The sequence below is a fragment of the Mustelus asterias genome, chromosome 6 (genome assembly GCF_964213995.1).
Source record: "Mustelus asterias chromosome 6, sMusAst1.hap1.1, whole genome shotgun sequence".
NCBI classification, from domain to species: domain Eukaryota; kingdom Metazoa; phylum Chordata; class Chondrichthyes; order Carcharhiniformes; family Triakidae; genus Mustelus; species Mustelus asterias.
Genome location: NC_135806.1, coordinates 7,427,038 through 7,453,217, shown reverse-complemented (window position 1 = coordinate 7,453,217; position 26,180 = coordinate 7,427,038). Strand labels below are relative to the sequence as shown.

At 45.3% G+C, this 26,180-nt stretch overlaps 1 protein-coding gene across 1 annotated transcript in view; it reads left to right on the top strand.

Annotated features, from left to right (window-relative positions):
• svep1 (sushi, von Willebrand factor type A, EGF and pentraxin domain containing 1) overlaps positions 1-25,346 on the top strand; it is a 206,251-nt gene extending 180,905 nt beyond the window's left edge. The window contains exons 46-49 of the mRNA XM_078215305.1: positions 5,579-5,674; positions 15,474-15,569; positions 17,592-17,685; positions 24,663-25,346. Of these exons, the coding sequence (XP_078071431.1) occupies positions 5,579-5,674; positions 15,474-15,569; positions 17,592-17,685; positions 24,663-24,696 (320 nt within the window). The 3' untranslated portion in view covers positions 24,697-25,346. The remainder of the gene's footprint in view (positions 1-5,578; positions 5,675-15,473; positions 15,570-17,591; positions 17,686-24,662) is intronic.
• The last annotated feature ends 834 nt before the right edge of the window (positions 25,347-26,180 follow it).

Here is a 26,180-nt window from a genome sequence, read left to right as displayed (position 1 = left end):
TCCTTGACCGGCCCTAACCTCACCCTGGTCATTCTTTTATTCCTCACATAAGAGTAAAAAGCCTTGGGGTTTTCCTTGATCCGACCCGCCAAGGACTTCTCGTGTCCCCTCCTAGCTCTCCTAAGCCCCTTTTTCAGCTCATTCCTTGCTAACTTGTAACCCTCAATCAAGCCATCTGAACCTTGTTTCCTCATCCCTACATAAGCTTCCCTCTTCCTTTTCACAAGACATTCCACCTCTTTCGTGAACCATGGTTCCCTCACTCGGCCATTTCCTCCCTGCCTGACAGGGACATACCTATCAAGGACAACCAGTATTTGTTCCTTGAAAAAGTTCCACTTTTCATTAGTTCCTTTCTCTGACAGTTTCTGTTCCCAACTTATGCCCCCTAATTCTTGCCTAATCGCATCATAATTACCTCTCCCCCAATTGTAAACCTTGCCCTGCCATACGGCCCTATCCCTCTCCATTGCAATAACAAAAGACACCGAATTGTGGTCACTATCTCCAAAGTGCTCTCCCACAACCAAATCTAACACTTGGCCCGGTTCATTTCCCAGTACCAAATCCAATGTGACCTCACCTCTTGTCGGCCTATCCACATATTGTGTCAGGAAACCCTCCTGCACACACTGCACAAAAACTGCCCCATCCAAACTATTTGACCTACAAAGGTTCCAATCAATATTTGGAAAGTTAAAGTCCCCCATGACAACTACCCTGTGACCCCCACACATATCCATAATCTGCTTAGCAATTTCTTCCTCCACATCTCTATTACTATTTGGGGGCCTATAGTAAACTCCTAACAACGTGACCGCTCCTTTCCTATTTCTAACCTCAGCCCATATTACCTCAGTGTGCAGATCCCCCTCGAAGTGCCTTTCCGCAGCCGTTAAACTATCCTTGATTAACAATGCCACTCCTCCACCTCTTTTACCAGCTTCCCTACACTTAGTGAAACATCTATACCCCGGAACGTCCAACAACCATTCCTGTCCTTGTTCTACCCACGTCTCCGTAATGGCCACAACATCGTAGTCCCAAGTACCAATCCACGCCCCAAGTTCATCTACCTTGTTCCGGATGCTCCTTGCATTGAAGTAGAGACACTTCAACCCACCTTCCTGTCTACCGGTACCCACCCTTGACCCTGATACCTTCCCCAATACCTCACCACCCTCACTGACTTCTGGACTACAACTCCTTTTCCCACTCCCCTGACAAATTAGTTTAAACCCCCCTGAAGAGCCGTAACAAATTTCCCTCCTCGGATATTGGTGCCCCTCTGGTTCAGGTGCACCCCGTCCTGTTTGTACAGGTCCCACCTTCCCCAGAATGTGTTCCAATTATCCACGTATCTGAAACCCTCCCTCCTACACCATCCCTGCAACCACATGTTTAACTGCACTCTCTCCCTGTTCCTCAACTCACTATCACGTGGCACCGGCAACGTACCAGAGATGACCACATGTTTTGTCTTGGCTCTCAGCTTCCAGCCCAGCTCCAGAAATTCCTGCTTTGATTCCCCGTCCCTTCTCTTACCTATGTCATTGGTACCAATGTGTACCACGACTTGTGACTGTTTCCCCTCCCCCTTCAGAATCCAGAAAACACGGTCTGAGACGTCACTGACCTTGGCATCCGGTAGGCAACATACCATCCGTGAGTCTCTTTTGCTGCCACAGAACCTCCTATCTATCCCTCTAACTAACGAGTCCCCAATAACTATTGCCCTCCCGCTCTGCCCCTTACCCTCCCGAGCCACAGAGATGGACACAGTGCTGGAGATCCTCTCACTGCGGCTCACCACTGGTATGTCATCCCCCTCAACCGTATCCAAAGCGGAATACTTGTTGCTAAGGGGAACGACCACCGGGGATCCCTGCACGGACTGCTTCCTCCCAGCCCCTCTCACCGTCACCCATCTGTTTTCATTCCTCGGAGTAACTGTATTCCTAAAGCTTCTGTCTATGGCCACCTCTGCGTCCCTAATGATCCTAAGTTCATCCAACTCCAGCTCCAGTTCCCTAACACGGTTTTGGAGGAGCTGCAGATGGGTGCACTTCCCACAGGTGTAATCAGCAGGGACACTGTCGTCGTCCCTCACCTCAAACATAGTGCAAGAGGAACATAGCACTGCCTGCACACCCATCCCCTCCAGATACCTTGCCAGTACCAGGTAGAAACAGCAAAAATGAATTAAACTCACCCCTGCTCGCCCTTTCTGCCTAAGCCCTGTGAGCCAAAGCCTTATAGCTCACACTCTGCTTCCCACTCACTCCCCTGCCCGCTCCCGACGCTGCCCACTGTATACTGCAGCCTACCTTTTATACTTCGCGCGCATAAAAAACCCTTCCCAGACTCCTTAGCAGCCCACTTCCAGTTTTCACTTTAAACTTAAAATACTACTGCAAAAGTAAAGGCCAAAAAAAACCCCACACTAGCTGACGAATTAAATAAATAAACAATTCAATTAATCTCTCACCAGCACTGCTGCCTCCAATCACTGCCTCTCCGCTTGCTCCAGTGGAACAATGAGTTATCCCATCTTCCAGCTCCTGGTCTGTAGCTTTGTAAGTTAAAGCGCTTCAAACATAATGAGGGTTTCTGCCTCTCTCACCCTTTCAGACAGTGGCTGGAATTTTACCGCCCCGCCCGCCACGGGAATCGGAGCGGGTGAGGGGCGGACCATGGGAAGGTCTGTTGACCCCGGGCGGGGTCTTCCGGTTTCGGGATGAGCGAGGCCGTAAAATCCTGCCCAGTGAGTTCCAGAACCCCACCACCCTCAGAGTGAAAACATTACTCCTCAACTCCCCTCTAATCCTTCCATCCATTCCTTTAAATCTGTGGCCCCTTCTTATTGACCTCTATGCTAATGGAAAAAGCTCCTTCCCATCCACTCTAACCCGTTCATAATTTTGTACACCACAATTGAATCTCCCCTCGTCCCAATTCAAAGAAAACAACCCCAGCCTGTTCAATCGTTCCTCATAGCTAAACTATTCTGTTCCTCGGAAATCTCCTCTGAGCCTCCTTTGATGCGATCACATCCTTCCTGAAATGTGGTAACCAGGACTGTTCACATAACCAAGCTGTGGGTCTGACCAGTGTTTTACACAGTTCTAGCAGAACCACGCTCTTATATTCTGTGCCTTGGTTAATAAAGGGAAGTATCCCATTGTGCCTTCTTAATTACTTTATTTGCTGCCCTGCATATGTGGTGATGTTTTTTATCAATGTCCCTCTGTTCCTCTACACTTCTACAGCCCTGTCATTTAAGTGGGGGGGGGGGGGGGGGGGGGTGAGGTCCCCCCCCAACCTTGCCCCTTGCCTGAGGTGTGGTGACTCTCAGGCTAAAATCACCATCAGTCAGCTCACTCTTCCAGTGCATTATCTCACATTCCACCAAATTGCATTCCATTAGTTACTTTTCTACTCACCTGATCAGTCCATTAATAGAATCATAGAATCCCCACAGTGCAGAAAGCGAACATGCAGCTCATCGAATCAGCACCGACTCTCTGAAAGAGCATCCCACCCAGGCCCTCTCCTCCGCCCTCCGCCCTATCCCCGTAATCCCATGCATTTAACATGGCCAATCCACCTGGCCTGCACATCTTTGGACTGTGGGAGGAAACCGGAGCATCCGGAGGAAACCGATGCAGACACAGGGAGAATGTGCAAACTCCACACAGTCATACAAGGCTAGAATTGAACCCGAGTCCCTGGCTGTGCCATCATAGTAAGGAGTCTAACAACACCAGGTTAAAGTTCAACAGGTTTATTTGATAGCAAACGCCACTAGCTTTCGGAGTGCTGCTCCTTCGTCAGGTGAGTGGGAGATGGCTTAATCATGGCTTAATCACATGGCTTAATCATGCTCCATAAGATTTTATTTACTCATTCATGGTTCATGGGCATCGCTGGCTGGTCAGCATTTATTACCCATCCCTAGTTGCCCGAAGGCAGTTGAGAGTCAACCACATTGCTGTGGCTCTGGAGTCACATGTAGGCCAGACCAGGTAAGAACGGCAGATTTCCTTCCCTAAAGGACATTGGTGAACTAGATGGGCTTTTCCAACAATCGACAATGGTTTCATGGTCATTACTGGATTCTTAATTCCAGATTTTTATTTTATTGAATTCAAATCCCACTATTAGCTGAGTTTCTGGATTAATAGTCCAGCAATAATACCACTAGGCCAAGATCGCCCCATAATTGATATGTACCATGAAAAGCACGGGCCTGAGTACTGAGCCCTGTGGAACCCCACTGGAGCCTTCCAATCACAAAACACCCATCAATCCCTTTGCTTCTGCCACCAATTTTGGATCCAACTTGCTACGCCCTTGGATTCCATTGACTCTTACTTTTCTAACCAGTCTGTCAAGTCAGCTGGGATCAACCGGGATCTTGGGTTCATGTCACACTATCTGTAACCCCCACAACTTGCCTGGGCTTGCAAAATCTCACTAACTGTCCTGGCTGGAGACAATACACATCTCTTGAACCTGTGCTTAACCCTCTCTCCACTCACATTGTCTGTACGTTTAAGACTTGATTATCTGTAAAGACTCGCATTCCAACCATTATTTTGTAAATTGAGTTTGTGTCTTTATATGCCCTGTTTGTGAACAGAACTCCCACTTACCTGATGAAGGAGCAGCGCTCCGAAAGCTAGTGGCTTGTGCTACCAAATAAACCTGTTGGACTTTAACCTGGTGTTGTGAGACTTCTTACTGTGTTTACCCCAGTCCAATGCTGGCACCTCCACATCATGTCCATGGTTAATCCATGCCTTTCTAAATGATCATTTATGATATCCCTCATAATTCTTTTCCAATAATTTGCCCACCACTGAGATTAGGCAGATTGGGCTATAATAAAACAACATATCCCTCTGGCCCATAATAATACAGCACATCTCTTTTTAAGCTAGTGTAACATTAGCAGTCTTCCAGAACCAGGTGTGTACCAAGAGAGGATTGCAAAATGATGGTCAGAGCCTTTGTTATTTACATCCTTGCTTCTCATTGTAACTTGGGATACATTCATCCAGTCCTGGTGGTTTTAAAAGTGATAAATCCCTCAAGATGTTTTTCTCACTATACGGCGGCACAGTGGTTAGCATGTTGCCTCACAGTGCCAGGGACCTGGGTTCGATTCTTGGCTTGGGTCAGTCTGTGCAGAGTCTGCACGTTCTCCCTGGGTCTGTGTGGGTTTCCTCTGAATGCTCTGGTTTCCACCCACAGTCCGAAAGACGTGCTGGTTAGGTGCACTGGCAATGCTAAATTCTCCCTCAGTGTACCCGAACAGGCACCGGAGTGGGGTAACTAGGGGATTTCCACAGTAACTTCATTGCAGTGTTAATGTAAGCCTACTTGTGACACTAATAAATTAGCTTAAACTTTAAAAACTTTTATTTACTTCATCCGCTCGTGTGTATTGTGCCAACATTTTCAGCGTGATGCAGAATAATAGGCAGGATTCATCCAGTTAGCCCTGCATCTCACTTTTATAAAACAATCACGCTTCACACTAATAACCATTTACTGCTTGTTTCCGCTCTGCTAGCTGTCTGTCGGTTTCCCTGTCAAAATGGTGGAGCCTGTGAAAGACCCAACACGTGCAGTTGTCCAGAAGGATGGATGGGGCGTCTCTGTGAAACACGTGAGTATTACTGGATGCAGTCTCTCCACGAGCTGCAACACCACACTTCCACTTGGGAGTCTACGCGTCAATCACTTTGGCTAACTTCAACCTTTCATGTTATGATGCTTGAAAATGGAGTGGCATTGCCATCCAGACCAAAACAAGCTGCCTAATTTAACGGGGAAAAATTGGCTGTGTCCTGGCCACCGGTGTGATACAGTCGCTGCCAATTTTGCAGTTCCAACAATATCCATGCTGAATCATATATACACAGTAAGAAGTCTCACAACACCAGGTTAAAGTCCAACAGGTTTATTTGGTAGCAAATACCATAAGCCTTCGGAGCAGAGCTCCTTCGTCAGATGGAGTGGATATCAGGTAGAAAATGTCGGAATAGTCTGTAAATACTCAGAATTAATGATGATAGCATAGTCGTTATGCTGTTGGACTAGTAATCCAGAAGAGCCTGTAGTAATCTTTTCCCAAACTCGGGTCACCCCAGAGCATATCTTAGCCAATGAACCTCTTTTTAACATGTGTTTGCTGCTACGATGTGGGAAACACAGCAGCTAATGTTTGTGCAGCAAGATTCCACTAATAGCACTGTGATAATCTTTTTGCAGCTGTTGGTGGAGGGAGAAATGTTGGATCAGGACACTCTCTTTTTCTGCAGAATAGAGATTGTGGATTCTTTATCCATCCACTTTGAGACAAGGCCCCAGTTAAACTTCACAAATGAGGAAAAGCATCTCCAACACTTCAGCACTCTCTCAGTAATGCACTGGAAGTATCTCTATAGATTGTGTGCTCAAGTCTCTGGAGAGAGACTTGAACCCGCAACCTTCTGACTTTATCCCAAGACATGCAGGCATTGACGGGAGGGCGCCAGGTACCTTCTGGACAGCCTGACCTGTCGGGTATCTCTCAGAGCTCCTCCTCTTCCTCCCTATACGTCAGGGGAATACTTCATTTGTGTGTTCCTTCTTTCATTGACACCCGCTAATAGCACGATAGTAGGAGGAGCTCTGTGAGATATCCGACAGGCCAGGCTGTCCAGAAGGTACCCGGAACCCTCCCATCAATTGCCTGCATGTCTTGGATTAAATCAGAAGGTTGCAGGTTCAAGTCCCACTCCAGAGTCTGTGGACACAATCGACAGTGATACTTCCAGTGCATTACTGAGGGAGTGCTGCAGTGTAGGAGGTGCCTTTCCTCATTTGAGATGTTAAACTGGGGCCTTGTCTGCCCTCTCAAGGTGAATGGCAGGGAGGTAGTAGATAAACGCATGACCCAATGCTAGCCAGAGGCTGGATCATTTTCTTCAGGCATGGGTCCCTCTATCAAGCGGCACAGTGGTTAGCACTGTTGCCTCACAGGCGCCAGGGACCCAGGTTCGATTCCAGCCTTGGGTCACTATCTGTGTGGAGTTTGTGCTTTCTCCCCCTGTCTGCGTGGGTTTCCTCCGGGTGCTCCGGTTTCCTCCCACAGTCCAAAGATGTGCAGGTTAGGTTGATTGGCTATGCTAAAATTGGTAAGGGTAAATGTGTGGGGTTTGGGAATAGTGCCTGGGTGGGATTGTGGTCGGTACAGATTCAATGGACCGAATGGCCTCCTTCTGTACTGTAGGGATTCTATGGATTTTATTCTATGGAGAACCAGGGGGCCCAGAATTTAAAGCAATCGGCAAAAGAAGTAATAGCAACATGAGGAAAATACTTTTTCATGTAGTGAGTGGTTAGGATCTGGAATGCGCTGTCTGAGAATGTCGTGGAGACAGATTCAATCCAGGCATTCAACAGGTAATTGAGTATGATTTAAAAAAGGAAAATGGGCAGGGCCATGGAGAGAAGGCAGGGGAATAGTGCCAGGTGTCTCGCTCTTCAGAGAGCTGGTGCAGATACATGGGGCTGAATGGCCTCATTCTGTGCTGTAATATTCCTATGAATAGAAGGATATGCTGATAGGGTGAGATTTTGCAAGTAGAGTGTGAGGAGGCTTGTGCGGACCATAAACAATTCAGCTGTAAATTCCTATATATTGAAATGTAATTTTTAAAAAAATTACAACAATAGCTTTTTAAAGAAAAATCCTCAGGTCCTGTTTGGCCGTACTGCCGGTAGATCCACATCAGGCTTCCTTCTGCCAGGCTGCTAATGACATGAAGAGGCCTTGGCACCCGGTACTCGCACAGCCCAAACTGGCGCTGCATCATGCCACATTGTTTAAAGCTTTTAAAGTTTTTAAAAGTTTATTTATTAGTGTCACAAGTAGGTTTACATTCACACTGCGATGAAGTTACTGTGAAAAAACCCTAGTCGCCACACTCCGGCGCCTGTTCGGGTACACTGAGGGAGAATTTAGCATGGCCAATGCACCTAACCAGCACATCTTTCGGACTGCGGGAGGAAACCGGAGCACCCGGAGGAATCCCATGCAGACACGAGGAAAAAGTGCAGACTCCGCACAGACAGTGACCTAAGCCAGGAATCAAATCTGGGTCCCTGGTACTGTGAGGCAGCAGTGCTGACCACTGTGCCACCTTGGTGCCCCTGCCCTCTGTCTTTGAAAAATTCAAGAGAAACTCACTGGCTCTCTCAAACAAGAACAGCTGGGTCAGAAGCCCCACCCATCACTAAATATGTTGTGTGTGTGCGGGACCAAATCCCATATGATGTTCTGACCACTAATGCACCCTTTTGGGGCCACAGGGCTGGATAGTGGAGAGACCAGAGTTGTGCCTGCATCCTCCTCCCATCCTTCTCTCCACATGTTTCTCCACAGGTGGGTTTCAGCGTTTCAAGAAGGCAGCTTCATCACCACCTTCTCGAGGGCAATTAGGAATGGACGTTAAATGCTGTCCTTCATAGCAACGCCCACATCCCATGAACGAATAAAAAGAAAAATTAGGTTTGAAACAGGAAATAGCCCAATCATTTATTTACAAAGAATCAGCAAACCTGGTTTCCATTGATCCATGGTGATTTACACTTCTAGAATATGATCTCATTGCATACACAGCCATTGGCAAAATGAACAATCCTTTAACCAACACCTTGTCACGTGATCAGAGTGTAGAAGATGTTTGATTTGAGATGAGAAATGATAAAGGCAAGAATTCACTTCTGGGAGTGGTGTACAGGCTTCCTCATTGTAACAACACAATAGGGCAGAGTGTAAAGGAAGAGATAATGGGAGATTATCAGAAAGATATGATGATAAATGTGGGGGGGGGCGGTTTTAATCTGCAATATAGAAAATCAGATGGCCAAAGATAACCTAGATCAGGTATTCATAAAATGTTTTCGGGATAGTTTCTTAAACACATTCTGGAGCCAACTAGAGAGCAGGCTATACTGGACCTATTTAATCTTTCCTGGTAAAACAATCCCTTCACCCCAGGAATAAATGTGAACCTTTGTTGCTCTCCCTCTATAGCAAGCATATCTTTCTTTAGGTAAGGAGACGAAAACTCCAGGTGTGATCTCACCCAGGCTCTATATAATCGCAGTAAGACATCGTCACTATCCTTTTCTTTTTATACTTTTCCTTTTTTTTCTTTGTTCTTTTAGGGGGTTTTAGTTCAGTCGGGCAGCATGGTCGGTGCAGGCTTGGAGGGCCAAAGAGCCTCTTCCTGTGCTGTAATTTTCTTTGTTCTTTGTTCAAATCCCTTCGTAATAAAGTCCAACCCATTCCCAAACAATAAAATACATTTCAAAGTGGGACTGCAAAGATATGTTCAGATTGAAACATGTCTGAGATGTAAGCATGGAGTTATCTATTGTTGCATTGCTATCAGAGACCTGTGTGTACAAGTGACTGCAGACAGACCCTCCCAGAGTGTGTTCCTGTTATATTGTATCAAGAGAGACAGTGCAGCACCATCAGAATGTGTTACAGTGTATCGTATACTGAAGTCACAAAGAGTTACTCTCTCTTTGTTGCATTTTACTTATTACAAATCTTATACTGCAGTAAATAGAAACATGACTCAAATCTTACATTTGTGTGGCTGACACTGTGTCACGATGGTGGCCAAGGGGGAGGTGAAAACATAAGGGGAGCAAGAAGAGAAAAAGCTTGTTGTATGAGGAACGGTTGAGGACTCTGGGTCTGTACTAGTTGGAGTCTAGAAGGATGAGGGGGGAACTTACTGAAACAGGATACTGCAAGGCCTGGATAGAGTGGACGTGGAGAGAATGTTTCCACTAGTAGGAAAAACTAGAACCAGAGGGCACAACCTCAGGCTAAAGGGACAATCCTTTAAAACAGAGATGAAGAGGAATTTCTTCAGCCAGAGAGTGGTGAATCTGTGGAACTCTTTGCCACAGAAGCCTGTGGAGGCCAGGTCATTGAGTGTCTTTAAGACAGAGATAGATAGGTTCTTGATTAATAAGGGGGTCAGGGGTTATGGGGAAAGGGCAGGAGAATGGAGATGGGAAAAATATCAGCCATGATTGAATGGCAGAGCAGACTCGATGGGCCGAGTGGCCTAATTCTGCTCCTACGTCTTATGGTCTTATGGAGGAGTGAATAATGCAGCTAGAAAATGACCAAAAAGAAGCAAAGAGGAAAAACAGAACAGGATAGGAGTGAGAAATGGGAAACACAAAGGAAAAAGAAAATGAAATAAATAAAGAACAAAAATTAAAATTAAAAAAACCAAATAAGTCACGATATAGAGGCCCAGGTCTTTCCGTTAGTGTTAGGGAGGCCTCACCCTGATTGAGATTTAATCTGCCTATTTACCATTTTTACGCTGGAGCTTCTGCATCTTAAATGCTGCAATCGTACCTGCTCCCACCATCTCCCCGGGCAGCGCGTTCCAGATATTCACCTCCCTCTGTGTAAAAAAAGCTTGGCTTGCATATCTCCTCTAAACCTTTCCCCACGCACCTTAAACCTGCGTCCTCTAGTACTTGAGAAACCCCCTCCAAAATTATATTATATTATATAATGCTCAATGCAAAAGTATTCATGTAAAGAATGTTTGAAGACTGATATTTAATTACAGATATCAGTGGAGATTCTATCTATCCCTGATGTGATGTTAACAATGACTCATTCTAAATATTTCATGGTTTACAATTGAATAGAAAAAATGGACAAGCAGAACGTAATTCTCCAAAATGTCCGTGAAAATAAACCCAGAATTTGATTTGCACAGCCTGATAAAGCTGTGGCCCAGCAGAGCATTGGCAAATCAGTTGTGGATTTTGTTTACAGCTTTGTGTATCGCCTTGAGGGACAGTGCAACAATGCAAAAGGCCAGAGGGCCTTTTGGCTAAGATCAAGTGTAGTATGGAGAGGATGCTGCACTTGGTTGAGGTCATTAGGTTACATTGAAGCTTCATATGTTTCATATGAAGCAATTTTTAAAAGCGGCATCTCGGCCTTTTGGCTAAGATGCAAATGAGCCCAAGTCTTGGAGGAGGAACCTCCCCCTTCTCTAATCAGCTTGGCTCATGTAGATCGGGCCCAGGACAGGGTGGTTTGGTCGCTTGCCCTGTCTTGTCAGCCTGGATTGGAAATGTCTCAACTTGTTGAAACTCTGAATTGGATTTGATTTGATTGAATTGGAAAAGTATTAAAAAAAGGCCAGAGGCTCCATTAACACTTGTTACACTCTACAGCGAGCTTTAAGCCAAAATTATGAGCTCATAGTGTTCCAGGCTGCCATACCTCTGTAAGACTGGCCCTGCTCAGTAAGGACATCCATGTTATTTTGCAGAAGCCCAGAGAGCTCTGTGGCTGGGAATCTTTGGTTTAATCAAAAGACAAATCTTTGAAATGCAGCTATGCCTGTGTCTATGTCTGCAGACTAAGATTTCAACTATCCTTCGAGCATTGCTTCTCACAAATTATTTGTCCTTGAGATTTTAGCTGCAGTGCGGTTGCTGCAATTAGGCTTGGCACTCAAGAGATTAACAAAAGATAGGAAAACATGGTGAGATAAATGCAGAATAAGAGACACACCCACACTCTCACACTCACACACGCTCTGACACTCACACACGCTCTGACACTCACACACTCTCACACACACACTCACATACACACACACACATAGAGAGGATGAGTGAAACAGAGAAAAAATATACAGAAGAGAGGGAAACGCAAAATATGAGTTAGGGTTGTTGGGTTACCATTGTGTATTCATATTTGTTCCTAGTTGGGACAAGGTCACATTAAGAGTTTGATCATGTGACATATTGATAACGTCATCAGTGGTTTGTGTGGGCAAATGGGCAGTCTATCCTAATAGCCTGTAGAGTAAACACCTTCACAATAAAGCTCTTGTTTGTTTGTAGCTTCATGGTCTGCGAACCTATCCTTTAAAAATACCACAAAATGGCAAGGAGGGGTCAGAACTCTGCTGGCAGACTCTCAGAGAAATGAAAAAGAATAGGGTGGAATCTTACCAAAAAATAGCAACTGAAAGCCGGTGTGTTTCTCTCCAGAGAAGCAGGCAGGTTTTCTCGGCAGCTATTACGACACTTTGTCAAAAGGAAATGGGGGCATGTTTCACACGTCATTGCTGCATTGTGATGTCAGTGAGATAATGTGCCCAAGTCGCTGGGACTTGAACTCACAATGATCTGAGTTAGAGGTCAGAGTGCTAACTGAGTCATTCCAGCCAAGAAGCTAATAAGAGAGACAACCACTGTGTAGCCTTCAAAAAGCAACTTTGAGATAAACTTCAATGCAGACCTCAATATGACTGCTATAAGTAGGTTTTGTCTGAACATTACTGATCGTGTCCAATACAATTTCTAATAGAACAAAATGTTCTCCAAGCTTCTGTTTTACTGGTGGTCAGTCCTGGAACACTCTTATGCAATTCATTCACCACCCACTGGGAAAAGGATAGCATATCATGCACAACAATAATATACATTTATTTAGCACCTTTATTCCAAGGTGCATAACAAGGTCATTACCAAACTGAAAGGAACATTGGGGCAGGTGCCAAAACCTTCGTCATAGAGATGGTTTAGAAATCATCATAGAAATCATAGAAACCCTACAGTGCAGGAAGAGGCCATTCGGCCCATCGAGTCTGCACCGACCACAATCCCACCCAGGCCCTACCCCCATATTCCTACATATTTTACCCGCTAATCCCTCTAAGCTACACATCTCAGGACACTAAGGGGCAATTTTGGCATGGCCAATCAACCTAACCTGCACATCTCTGGACTGTGGGAGGAAACCGGAGCACCCGGACGAAACCCACGCAGACACTAGGAGAATGTGCAAACTCCACACAGACAGTGACCCAAGCCGGGAATCGAACCCAGGTCCCTGGAGCTGTGAAGCAGCAGTGCTAACCACTGTGCTACGTTAAGGGGCATCATAAATGGGGAGAGAGAGATGGCAAGGTTTAGGGAGGGAATTTCAGAGTGTCGGGCCCAGGCAGCTGAAGGCACAGCCGCCAATGATAAGAGTGATTAAAATAGGGGATGGTCAGGAGTTTGGAATTGGGGGGAACACAGAGATGTCAGAAGGTTACAGGTCTGGAGACAGGTGCAGTAATAGGATGGGGCGAGGCCATGTAGGGTTTTGAAAAGGAGAATAAGAATTTTAAATACAGTGCATTGCCAGTACCTTCCGGTTTACTTCTGGGGGGATTGGAGAGCATGAAAATTCCAGAGTGGACATTATTGTTTTCAAACCAAACAGTAATTTGAAAGCACCAGAAACCTGTAATTATTTACTTCATTTGGCACCAGCAAGTTTCAGTAGGTGTGTATTAAATTTTCTTTAGTCCTGAAGGCTGCCTGGTTACATTGCCAGCATGATTCTTTGATTTAAATAGTTAAGATTATCCAATTTCACTCCTATTAAACATGTTAAAACAGATCTGATATGTAGTGGGGAATGCATTGTCCATTTTCAATGAGCTATTGAGATAGGACAGTGAAGCATGTGTGTACGCATTACAGTAACAAGGGTTTCAACGTCCTACTTCACCATGTTACTGAATGGTATGGTACTCCTATATTAGTGAAATAATTAACAGACTCCTTCCCCAAGCCTATGTTTCTCCAATCTGTTCTCCTGGGCCAGGGGATTACTTGTGTCGGCAAAGTGGGTCTTCCAACAACCCTGCTTGACAGAGGGGGCCCGTCTTGGAGAGCCAGATATTTTACCAGAAAGAGGGGTCACCATCTTTCTGTTGAGATGTTAAACTCAGGCCTTATCTGCTCCTTCTTTTGGATGCAAAGCATCATAGGGCTACTCATCGAGGAGGAGCAGGGGCATTCTCCCTGTCTCCTCAGGGGAGTTGGAGGGGCAATATTTATCCCACAACTAATAACACGAGAAATGGATCATTTAGTCTTGTGTCTGCGTGGGTTTCCTCCGGGTGCTCCGGTTTCCTCCCACAATCCAAAGATGTGCAGGTTAGGTGGATTAGCCATGCTTAATTATCCCTTAGTGTCCCAAGATGTGTATTTTAGGGGAAATGAGAGGGGTAAATACATGGGGTTATGGGGATAGGGCCGGGGTGGGATTGTTGTTGGTGCTGTCTAGATGGGCCAAATGGCCCCCTTTTGCAGTGTAGGGATTCTATTGCTGTTAGTGGGAGCTTGCTGTGCACAAATTGGCTGCCACGTTTTCTAAGCCACACTTGCAGAGCTACAGGACTAGGATGGAGGAATGGACTGGCTGGATTCTTCCACAGAAAGGGAGCTGACATGGACTTGGATGGGCCAAGTGGCCTCCTTCAGTGCCATAATGATTCCGTGACTCTTTGGCCGAGGTCTTTCAACCCTGCCAGCTCATTCGATGATGCTCACCAGTGTCGGAGCTGGGAAATTCCTCCCTATGACTCAAAGTATTTAATTGGCTGCCCTGAGGTTGTTACATTACAGAATTAGAGTCTCTCTTCATGAAGCACCATGTTTTCTTGTCATTTTTTGTTATGTGAACAGAGTCACCATTACTCTAGCTGTTATGAGTGTGTGGAACAGACCTGATGAACTAGCCAGTCTTATCCAGCCTGTCAATTTTGTATTTTCCATTTTATGTGCTTTGTTCTTGAGTCAGTGGGTTCTGTGCATTCCAGGTAAGCTACAGGAAACAGCCTCAAACAACCAAATTTTAGAGTAAATTTCCTGTTCTATTCAGGTCATTTCCGAGGCAGATGGTATTAATGTAACATTTCTTTACCATTGAATCCTGAAAATATTCCACTAGCACTAACCATAGAACCATAGAAAAGTTACGGTATAGAGAGAGGCCATTCAGCCCATCGTAGCTGAGAAAAAAAAACTAGCCATCATTCTAAGCCTACCTTCCAGAACCAGGCCTGTAGTCCTGCAGGTTACAGCACTTCAGGTGCAAACCCAGGTACCTTTGAAATGAGTCAGGGTTTCTCCCCCGTTCATCAATCCGAGCAATCAATTCCAGACACCTACCACCCTCTGGGTGAAAAAGCTTTCCCTGATGTCCCCTCTAATCCATCAACCAATCATCTTAAATCTGTGCTCCCTGGTAATTGGCCTCTCCACTAGGGTAAGCAAGTCTTCCCTTTCCACTCTATCTAGGCCGATACCATCTGCAATTGACTTCCTGGCTTCCTTTATCAGCCTGGGTTACAATCCATCTGGCCCTGGTGATTTATTCACTTTCATGGATGTCAGTTCCTCCAGATCTTCCTCCCTCTTAACTATGGACTATCTATCTACTTAGTGCCAGGCAACCAATGAATACCTGCAATAATGAAATGCCCATGCTTCACGGAAAACATGAGCAACATTGTGACCATATTTTGTGTTCTTTGCGTAACATTTATCCTTATTCTCTTTATCCCCAGCAATCTGCATCCTACCATGTTTGAATGGAGGCCTTTGTTTAGCACCGTACAAGTGTGATTGCCCATCAGGATGGACTGGCTCACGATGCCAGCGTGGTAAGGCTATTTCAGAGTCTAACGTGTCACAATGCAAGGCTTTCTAAAATGAATCTTACAGCACAGGTGGAGGCCATTCAGTCCATCATACCCATGCCAGTCCTTCATTACAGCTATGGGTGACACTGGGGCAAGCACTGCTGCCTCACAGTGCCAGGAACCAGGGTACGATCATGGGCTTGGGTCACTGTCTATGTGGAGTCTGCACGTGTTCTCCCTGTGTCTGCGTGGGTTTCCTGGGTGCTCTGGTTTCCTCCCACAGTCCAAAAGGCCTGTTGGTTAGGTGCATTGGCCATGCTAAATTCTCCCTCAGTGTACCTGAACAAGCGCCAGAGTGTGGCAACTGGGGGATTTTCACAGTAACTTCACTGCAGTGTTAATGTAAGCCTACTTGTGACACTAGTAAAATATATATATATATAAACTATTCATTTTGACTCATTTCCGTCACTCCTGCCAGCCTACCCATTCTTTCCCACTGGCCCTATGCATTTGTCCATTTTCAGGTATTTACCAATTAAGGAACGGATTGTGGCATAGTCATGATGTCATTGGACTAGTAGGCCAAGCTAATGACCCAGCGTCATGGGTTCAAATCCCATCATGGGAGTTGGTGGAATTTGAATTCAATTAATAAAGTATGGAATTGAGAGCTGGTCTCAGTAATAGTGACCATGAAACTATCACTGACTGTTGTTAAAAACCCATCTGGTTCACGAATGTTCTTTTGGAGCAGGAAATCTGGCAATCATACCCAGTCATACCTACGTGTCACTCCAGATCCTCAGTAGCGGGGTTGATTCTTAACTTCCCTCTAAAAAGACTGAGTAAGCCACTAAGTTTAAGGTAAATTTGACATGGGCAACAACACTGACTTTACCAGGATACACACATCCCATATAAGAATAAACAAAATTCTCATTTGAAAGTTACCATTGAATTTGCTTCCACCACCATTGCAGAGCACAATAAAAAGTAAAGTTAAGGTTTATTTATTGTCACAAGTAGACAAACACAAACACTGCAATGAAGTTACTGTGAAAATCCTCTAGTAATCCCCTCATAATTCACTGCATTAAAATATTTCTCCTCATTTTCCCCATGACATTTCTTTGTCAATAGGCATTAGAGACCGCTCTGAACCTAGGTGGTGCACTGGATAATCCCCCTGCCTCTGAGCCAGAAGCTCTGGGTTTGTGTTCTACCCCAGGAATTGACACCTGCAGAAGGTGCATTCATAACACGGCCAAAAAGGCTGAGTGTTGATCCTCCCAACATACACTGATGGCAGGCGGTAAGAGCAGGAGAGATTCCTGGTCAGACGTGATGAAAATAAAATTGGAGCCTCTACCATCTCTATCCATGGCTTGGGACTACAACATCCGTGCAAAAGCAACTTGGATTCCCTGTGGGAGCTGTAACACAGCACCTATTGAATCTCTCCTGAACCATATCAAGTTGTTTTATCTTGTGTACAGGTCAGATAGTTTCTAGGAAACTGGCTATTTAACACCCACGCTCTATTTCATGAAGATTTGTTCAGGTTAAGTCAGAGGCTTTTTCATTTGTCTTTCAGAAACTGTGAAAGGTGGCACAGTGGTTAACACTGCTGCCTCACAGTGCCAAGAACCTGGGGTTCCACTCCCGGCTTGGGTGACTGTGCAGAGTCTGCACATTCTCCCTGTGTCTGCGTGGGTTTCCTCCGGGTGCTCCGGTTTCCTCCCACAATCTGAAAGACGTGCTGGTTAGGTGCATTGGCCATGCTAAATTCTCCCTCAGTGCACCCGAACAGGCGCCGGAGTGCGGCGACGAGGGGATTTTCACAGTAACTTCATTGCAGTGTTAATGTAAGCCTTACTTGTGACTAATAAATAAACTTATAAGATTGACAGCACAAGTTGCCTGTTCACGTGGGGTATTTAATGGGGTGTATCATGTATCTAAAATCACAGAGCTAAATATGTAAACTGTCAGAAGATTTGTTGGTCTAACTTAACTTGTATGATTTCTGTCATTAATTAGCTGTGTGTCAGTCTCCATGTTTAAATGGTGGCAAATGCGTTCGACCAAATCGATGTCACTGCCTACCCAGCTGGAGTGGCAATGACTGCTCAAGGTAAGTCCATTTCCTTCATCTTAATCATTCACGTCCGAGCTTAAAATACCACATTTGAAAATTGTCCAGAGGATAAGGTTATAACTGGAACATGTCAACCTGTTGCAAATAAGTCAAATTGCATCTTTCTGCTATGAAATCCTTCTATCTATCAGCTCATACACATCTCCTCATGCCATACATTTGTCATGACTGAGAGGGCAGATAGGCAGTTTTCCAATTGGGGAATTCTCCGTGTTCCCCTCATCTATATTTGCTCTCGTTTAACACCACAAAAAATAGGCTATCCGGCAACTATTACATTGCTGTTTGTGAGAATTGGTTGTGTGCAAATTGCCGGCCCTTTTCCTACATTACAATAGTGGAATATACTTCAAACACATACTCCATTGACTGTAGAGTGTTTTGAGCATCTTGAGGTTGTGAAAAGTGCTATGTAAAGAACGAAGAACAATACAGCACAGAAACAGGCCCTTCGGCCCACCAAGCCTGCACCAAAATGCAGTTTCTATCCCTCTTGCAAACGTCTCTTTTTGTTCAATGTCTCTCTTCAGGGTGTTCTATCTCTGACATCCCCATTTGTGAAGGGAACCTGAGGACATCAGAAATTGGAGCTGGAGCTGGAGCTGGAGTTGGCCACATGGCCCCTTGAGCCTGCTCCACTATTCAATAACATAGCTATCTTCTATCTCCACTCCACTGCCCTGCCCCATCCCCAAACCCCATCATTCTCTGAGTGTCGTAAAAATCTTATTCTGCTTAGAATTTATTCAATGACTGAGCAGCCACTGCTCTCTGAGGTAGAGAATTCAAAGGATTCACAACCCTTTGAATGAAGAGGTATCTTCTCATCTCAGTCCGAAATAAAGCTGAACAAATCCCCTAGATCTCAGTTTTAACCTGCCCCTTTCACCTTCCCACCCCAAACCTCAGGCATCCTTCCATTCTCCTTCATCTCACCCTATCAATCTATCCTTCTATTTCTTTCTCTCTCGTGTTCTTATCCAAACGCCTCTTCAATGCATTTATGTTATTTGCCTTCAACATACCGAGTAATGTAGGAAATGCAATAGTCAGTGTGAAAGTAAGACTTGCACTTATATAGTGGCTCTCTGTCAAGAACCCTGCTGACTGCTGATGTGAAGTGTGAGAGTATCCCAAAACTCAGAAGGGTAACTTGAAAAAAAACAAGTTTTTCATTTTGGTATACTGTGAGAAAAGATATACAAAACCAGGGAGGAATAGTCCAATTGTTGTGTGATCAATTGATAAAGAATACTTATTAACATTTAAAAATGCAGCACGGTGGCACAGTGGTTCGCACTGCTGCCTCACAGCACCAGGGACCCGGGTTCAATTCCCGACTTGGGTGACTGTCTGTGTGGAGTTTGCACGTTCTCCCCATGTCCGTGTGGGTTTCCTCCGGGTGCTTCGGTTTCCTCCCACAGTCACTATCACACTGCTGTTTGTGAGAATTGGTTGTATGCAAATTGCCCGCCATTTTCCGACATTACAGTAGTGGAATAGACTTCAAACACACACTCCACTTTAAAGTTACCTCTTCTATACCCCATTGTCTGTACTCCATTGCCTCTGGCAGCTCATTCCAGACACTCACCACCAGCTTCTCCTGATTCTAGGCACCTTCTGTCCCCTGAGACCCTCCTTCCCAATCGTGCATGTTATTCTCCCCCATTTTCCAGATTCGCCAATCAATTTTCTTTCATTTAAGCCCTACGTTCTCAAACATGGCCTTCATGTGTTTCATATGCTTGCAATTTTTATTTCTCCGCTACTGATATCAGGCTGGTGTGGCTCATTTCTTATGACAAGGAGCGAATGTGCTGTAACGGTCTATTTTTAACGAATGTATCGAAGAAACTAATTGAACCTAAAATTCTTAGAAAAGAACATGCCAGTATCTCTGAACTTTTACTCATAATTCTTCGGATTTTCTATACCAATTCCTTAGAATTAGAGTCTTGTATCTTTGCCATGAATTGCTTTAACCTCACTCTCATGAACTGTCATGTTTGTCACATTGTCTGGCGTTCCCCCAATGATGTCTTCTGCCTCCACAACGTACTATCAATCCTGTAATCATTCACTGGACCAGTGTCTACGCAGGAGAGCAAGAATATGGCCAAGAGTGGACTATATCACACAGAATGCACCTTGTCAAAACAAATGGCCACATGGACTTGGGATCTCGTCCAATACAGTCGGAACCTTGTCCCGGAGAGGAGTGCGTGGCGAGCATTACAAATTCGGAGGGATCATAGAGTGATACAGTTCACAAGGGGGCCATTCAGCCCATCGTTCCTGTACTAGTTCTTTGAAAGGGCTACCCAATTAAGTCCTATTCTCCTCTGCTCTTTCCTGCAACATTTACTTCCACTTAAATATTTGTCCACTTCCCCCTTTATTGGAAGTTATCTCCTTTGCAGGATTGAAATAATAAACAGCACAGCAATTGAATAAAAATAAAACTTCAACGCCGTTCCCCCTCAAATAAAGGCAAAAAGGCTGCAAATGCAAAAAGCTGTTAGAATGTAAACAGAAAATGCAAAAGAGAATGGTGGCACAGTGGTATGGGTAGCACGATGACACAGTGGTTAGCACTGCTGCCTCACAGCGCTAGGGACCCAGGTTCAATTCCGGCCTCGGGTCACTGTCTGTGTGGAGTTTGCACGTTCTCCCCGTGGATTTCCTCCGGGGGCTCCAGCTTCCTCCTACACTCCAAAGATGTGCGGGTTAGGTTGGTTGGCCATGCTAAATTGTCCCTTTGTGTCAGGGATATTAGTAGGGATTACGAGGATAGGGTCTGGGTGGGATTGTTGTCGGTGCAGACTTGATGGGCCAAATGGCCTCCTTCTGCACTGTAGGGATTGTAGGATTCCAGAAGGACTGCTCTGCTGTTGGCCATTTTGTATGAGAGGCTGCAGGAGGCAAACGTTGCTGTGGTTTTGTAACCTCGCACACAAGGGGTGGGATTCCCCCCCAAAAATTCTAAATGTCGGATTCCCCCCCAAAAATTCTAAATGTCGGATTTGCATAAAAACTGGAGCAAATCCTGCTGGTTTTTTCAGTGGGATTTTCAAAATGAACTTCTCACACACTGTGCACTGAAGAGTGCACTAGAGTGAATCTCATTAAAAATCAGTGGGCGGGGCCTATTCCCATCGGAGTGGCCGGCAGCATAGCGTTGAGCGGGTCACTGCGCACGCGCCGAGCTGTCAGTGCAGAGATGGTCGCATGCTCAGTAGCCTGCACTGCCGGACTCCCAATCACTGGCCAGCAATTCCTGCAACCCCGCATCGCTGCCCTCCCGGATGTCTCCAGGCCGACCCCGATCCTCTGCCTGATCCTCCTGAATGGAATGCTAATGCTCATCTCTATAATTGATTCATTGGGTGTGTGCGTAGTGGGGGAGTGGGGGGGGGCGTCCTGTCACTAAAGGCAATTTCAAAAGCTGCACATTGAGTCCAGCTACCGCACCCCCACTACCACCCCCCTGCCAGCTGAGGCCACTGACCCCGATGCACATCACCCCCCTCCTCCCCCACTCCTGAGGCCCTGCACGCTCCTACAATTATAAAATGGAAACTAACCGGATCATCTGTTTTTGTGATGTCGATGGAGGGATAAATATTGATCAGGACATCAGGGAGAACTCCCTGCTCTTCTTCACAATACTGCTATGGGTGTGACCTCTTACATCCAGAGGTGGCAGGCAGGGCCTTGGTTTAATGTCCCATCCAAAGCACAGGTCCGACATTGCAGTACTGTCCTGGAAATGTCAGTCTCGTTCTTGGGCTCAAATCTCTGGAGTGGGGTTTAGATCCATTGGCTTGTGTCACAGAGGCAAGACTATATTGACCTCAAGAGATGATGTAATAGCAGCTGATCTGATCATTTATTCCACAATCGATGACATAAGTGAAGTTTCAGTGATGCCGATAGAGTGATCAATATTGGCCAGTGCACCATGGGACATAACAACCTTAGCAAATCCTGCATTTCAACAAGATAAAAGCAAAATACTGCGGATGCTGGCATCTGAAACAAAAACAGAAAATGCTGGCAAATCTCAGCAGGTCTGACAGCATCTGTGGGGAGAGAATAGAGCCAACATTTTGATTCTGGATGACCCTTTGTCAGAGCTGAGAGCAAAGAGAACAGAGTTTTATACGATGAGGGTGGGGGTGGGTGGAATCGAACGAAGGGAATGTAAATAAGGACACAGAAGGCTGAGAAGGGTGCTAAAAGTGTCCATTAAGTGAATGCGTGAATGGCAGAATAGAGGTACAGAGAACAGAGTTAAAGGACTGCCTGAGGATTATGGCAATTGCCCTGAAATGGGGTGGGGATTGATCTGATGTTGGTCCGATTCATGTCTCACTGTACTGACTTCAGTGAACCTGAGCAAACAGCTCCAGTGAATGCTCCTTACCAGTGTTGGGCGTCACTTGCTGATGGATGTTGCCAATTGGTTCAATCGTGGCAATTAAAAGAACACGGCCCCTTTAAGACTTCTGAAAGCAGTAACTTTATAGCCCTCTATAATGTCTCTATTGTTGCCCTGTAATGCAAATACCTCACCTTTGAATAACTCTCCCAGTTTTTCTTTTCCCCCATTCTATATTGCACTGATCCTCCTGCTTCACTACCTTTGTTTCTCTGCTTTATTCTAGATGTTGTGGTGAAGTGTCCTTTTGACCACTCCCTTGTTTTTTTTCATCATTTGAATTTGAGTGCTATTTTAGAAGCAAGTTTAAAAAAAACTGGACCCACTTGAGTGTGGGTCTTATCAATGTTCATTAAATGAATAATTGAGAATATTTGAAGTGCAATGTGCTCCCAGGCATATTTGCTCCTTTAAACATTTTTTAAAAGCATTTTTTCTCCACTTGGTGATGATGCAAGTTCAGTGGGGCAGGGTGGGGGTTGTGGGAGGCTCTATCTAACCCCACCCAATGTGACGAAATACTACTGTGAAAACTATTGCTAGCATTTCTGGATAGGTAGCAGAGCGCTCAGTTGAGCATAAAAGGAATGGGATGAACATTATAAGAACTGGGCGGAATTTTCCAGCCGCACTCGCCCTGAAACCCGACCTACACCACATGGACTGCAGTGATTCAAGAAGGCTGCTCAGTACCACCTTCTCAAGAGCAATTAGGGATGGGTGTTCATGGTAGCACGGTGGCACAGTGGTTAGCGCTGCTGCCTCTCAGCACCAGGGACCTGGGTTCAATTCCCGGCTTGGGTGACTGTCTGTGTGGAGTTTGCACGTTCTCCCCGCGTCTGAGTGGGTTAACGAACAAAGAACAGTACAGCACAGGAAACAGGCCCTTTGGCCCTCCAAGCCTGTGCCGCTCATTGGTCCAACTAGACCATTCGTTTGTATCCCTCCATTCCCAGAATGGTCATGTGACTATCCAGGTAAGTCTTAAACGATGCCAGCATGTCTGCCTCCACCACCCTACTTGGCAGCGCATTCCAGGCCCCCACCACTCTCTGTGTAAAAAACGTCCCTCTGATATCTGAGTTATACCTCGCCCCTCTCACCTTGAGCCCGTGACCCCTCATGATTGTCACCTCCGACCTGGGAAAAAGCTTCCCACTGTTCACCCTATCTATACCTTTCATAATTTTGTACACCTCTATTAGGACTCCCCTCATTCTCCGTCTTTCCAGGGAGAACAAGCCCAGTTTACCCAATCTCTCCTCATAGTTAAGACCCTCCATACCAGGCAACATCCTGGTAAACCTTCTCTGCACTCTCTCTAAAGCCTCCACGTCCTTCTGGTAGTGCGGCGACCAGAACTGGACGCAGTACTCCAAATGTGGCCTAACCAGCGTTCTGGCCTAACCAGGGTTTCCTCCGGGTGCTCCGGTTTCCTCCCACAGTCCAAAGATGTGCGGGTTAGATGGATTGGCCATGCTAAATTGCCCCTTACTGTCAGGGGGACTGGCTAGGGTAAATACTTGGGGATGGGGTTACAGGAATACGCCTGGGTGGGATTGTGGTCGGTGCAGATTTGATGGGCCGAATGGTCACCTTCTGCACTGTAGGATTCTATAATCCGGCAGTATGGGTACTTCAGTTGCAAGCAATGAAACAACTAACTTCAGAAAGTAAATTTTTAAAAATGGTTTAATAAAGAAACTTAATTACTCCAACACTTGGGGCCACACCCTGGGCCATATCAGCGCTTCACCATTCCCATCTGCTTCTTATTTATACTGGGTCAGCTGACCACCACATCATTTTGCCACTGGTTACCTTGTCTACCAGGTCAGTAACCTTCACAACATGTTACCATTGGTTACATTGCGACAGATCCAATGTTATCATTGGTTGCATTATAACAATGGGCAACAAATGCTGGCCTCCCCAGTGAGGCCCACACTCTGTGAATGAATAAGAAAAGTTCCCCAGCCTTGCAATGGAATGCAAAAACCTTCAAATGTGGCTTTAGTTTGAATTAAAGGCATGCTCACCTGATACATTACAGCCAATTAAGTACTTTTGAAGTGTAATCACTGTTGCAGTACAGGAATTGGGGCAGTCATTTAGCACCCAGTACAATCCCACTATGTGATAACCAGATAGTTTTTTAACTTATATTCGTTGATGGCATAAATATTGCCCAGGGTGCTAGGGAGAATTTCCCTACTCTTCGTTGAAATAATAGTCATGGAATATTTTCCATCCAGTGGGAGGTTAGGCAGAGTCTTGGGTTTAAAAATCTCAACCAAAACACAGCACTTATAACAGTGCAGCACTCCCATTACTGCAATGGGAGTGTAAACCTAGATCTTGTGCTCAAATCCCCAGGGTGGGAGTTGAACCCACATCCTTATGACTTGGATAGCAAGATCACTAAGCCCAGAAGCCACAGTGGAAAATCACAGTGTATAGTTGTAATGTACCATTAACCTAAACCAGCACTTTGCTCTTTTGCTTTCAGGAGGAGAAAATCTACCTATTTCTCCCACTCCTAAATAACAACACTACCTGCAAAGACCCTCAAGTATCTGCATTAACGAAACTTCTGGGAAAGGCGGCACTACAATGGCATTTAACTACACCAATACTTCATCGTATCGTTTAAAATCCTGATATATTTTGATACAATTCTGTAAAACAAAGCTGTATTTTTTAAGATGCAAAATGTTTTTTTTAAAAAGAAAAATACTGTATAATGTTGTGGGGGCATCTTAGACAAATCATAATTATGCATTTTTTTTACACATTCACCAGTATTGATTAAGCTATAGGTCAAACGGATTAACTTTAGGAAGGTGTAAAATTTTCAATCATGATTTGTAATTTTTTTTAAATGACAGATTTTTTCCCCCCTATCCAGCCTTGTTGACAGCAAGTAGCACTTATCTATAGGCAGTAAGGTTTTTGTATCTCGAGCTGATTCAGAATGGCATGTGAGTTAGGATCATTCAAATACAGACTCCACCAAAATGCTCCAGGCTTCATCGATTTGATTAAGGAACTCCAGATGATAGAGATAACATTCCAAGTAGCTCATTTTAATTTTACAAAATCTGTATATATAGATTCAGTAAGCCAAATAAACTCTGAAAGAATATCTTCTTTCACCCATCACGTGATTATACAAATAAAACCTACTAAAGGGAAATGCTGTGGTTTTTTTTTAATCCTTTCTCCTGGTAACAACTATCAAGTTCCTTTCTGTAATAACTTTCTGTAATGGGCGTCACTGCTGCCTCACAGCTCCAGGGACCTGTGTTCAATTCCCGGCTCGGGTCACTCTCCGTGCGGAGTTTCCACATTCTCCCCGTGTCTGCTTGGGTTTTCTCCAGGTGCTCCAGTTTCTTCCCATACTCCAAAGGTGTGCGGGTTAGGTTGAATGGTCATGCTAAATTTCCCCTTAGTGTCCCGGGATGCGTAGATTAGGAGGGTAAATGTGTGGGGTTACGGGGATCAGGCCTGGGTGGGATTGTTGTTGGTGCAGACCCGATGGGCCAAATGGCCTCTTTATGCACTGTCGGGATTCTATGAACTTGTAGCATCTTTAATGCAACAAAAATGACCCAATCGCTTCACAGGAATGTTTCCACATGAAAATTTAACCCTAAGCTGCAGAAGCGGGTACTAGCTCAGTTGACCAAAACCTTGGTCAAACAGGTTGGGATTATGGAGCAAACCAAAGGAGAGAGAGGTAGAGGTTTAGGGATGGAATTCCAGAGCTTAGGATCTACGCAACTGAAGGCACAGCCATCAATGGTGGAGTGATTAAAATGAGGGATATACAAAAGACTAGAATCAGAGGAGCGCAGAGAACGTGGAGGGTTGTGGGGTTGGAGGAGGTTACAGTGAGAGGGAGGGTTGAAGCCACAGGGATTTGAAATCAAAGATGTGAATTTCAAACCAAAAGAGAAAATGCTGGAAAATCTCAGCAGATCCAGCAGCATCTGGAAGGAGAGAAAAGAGCTGACGTTTCGAGTCC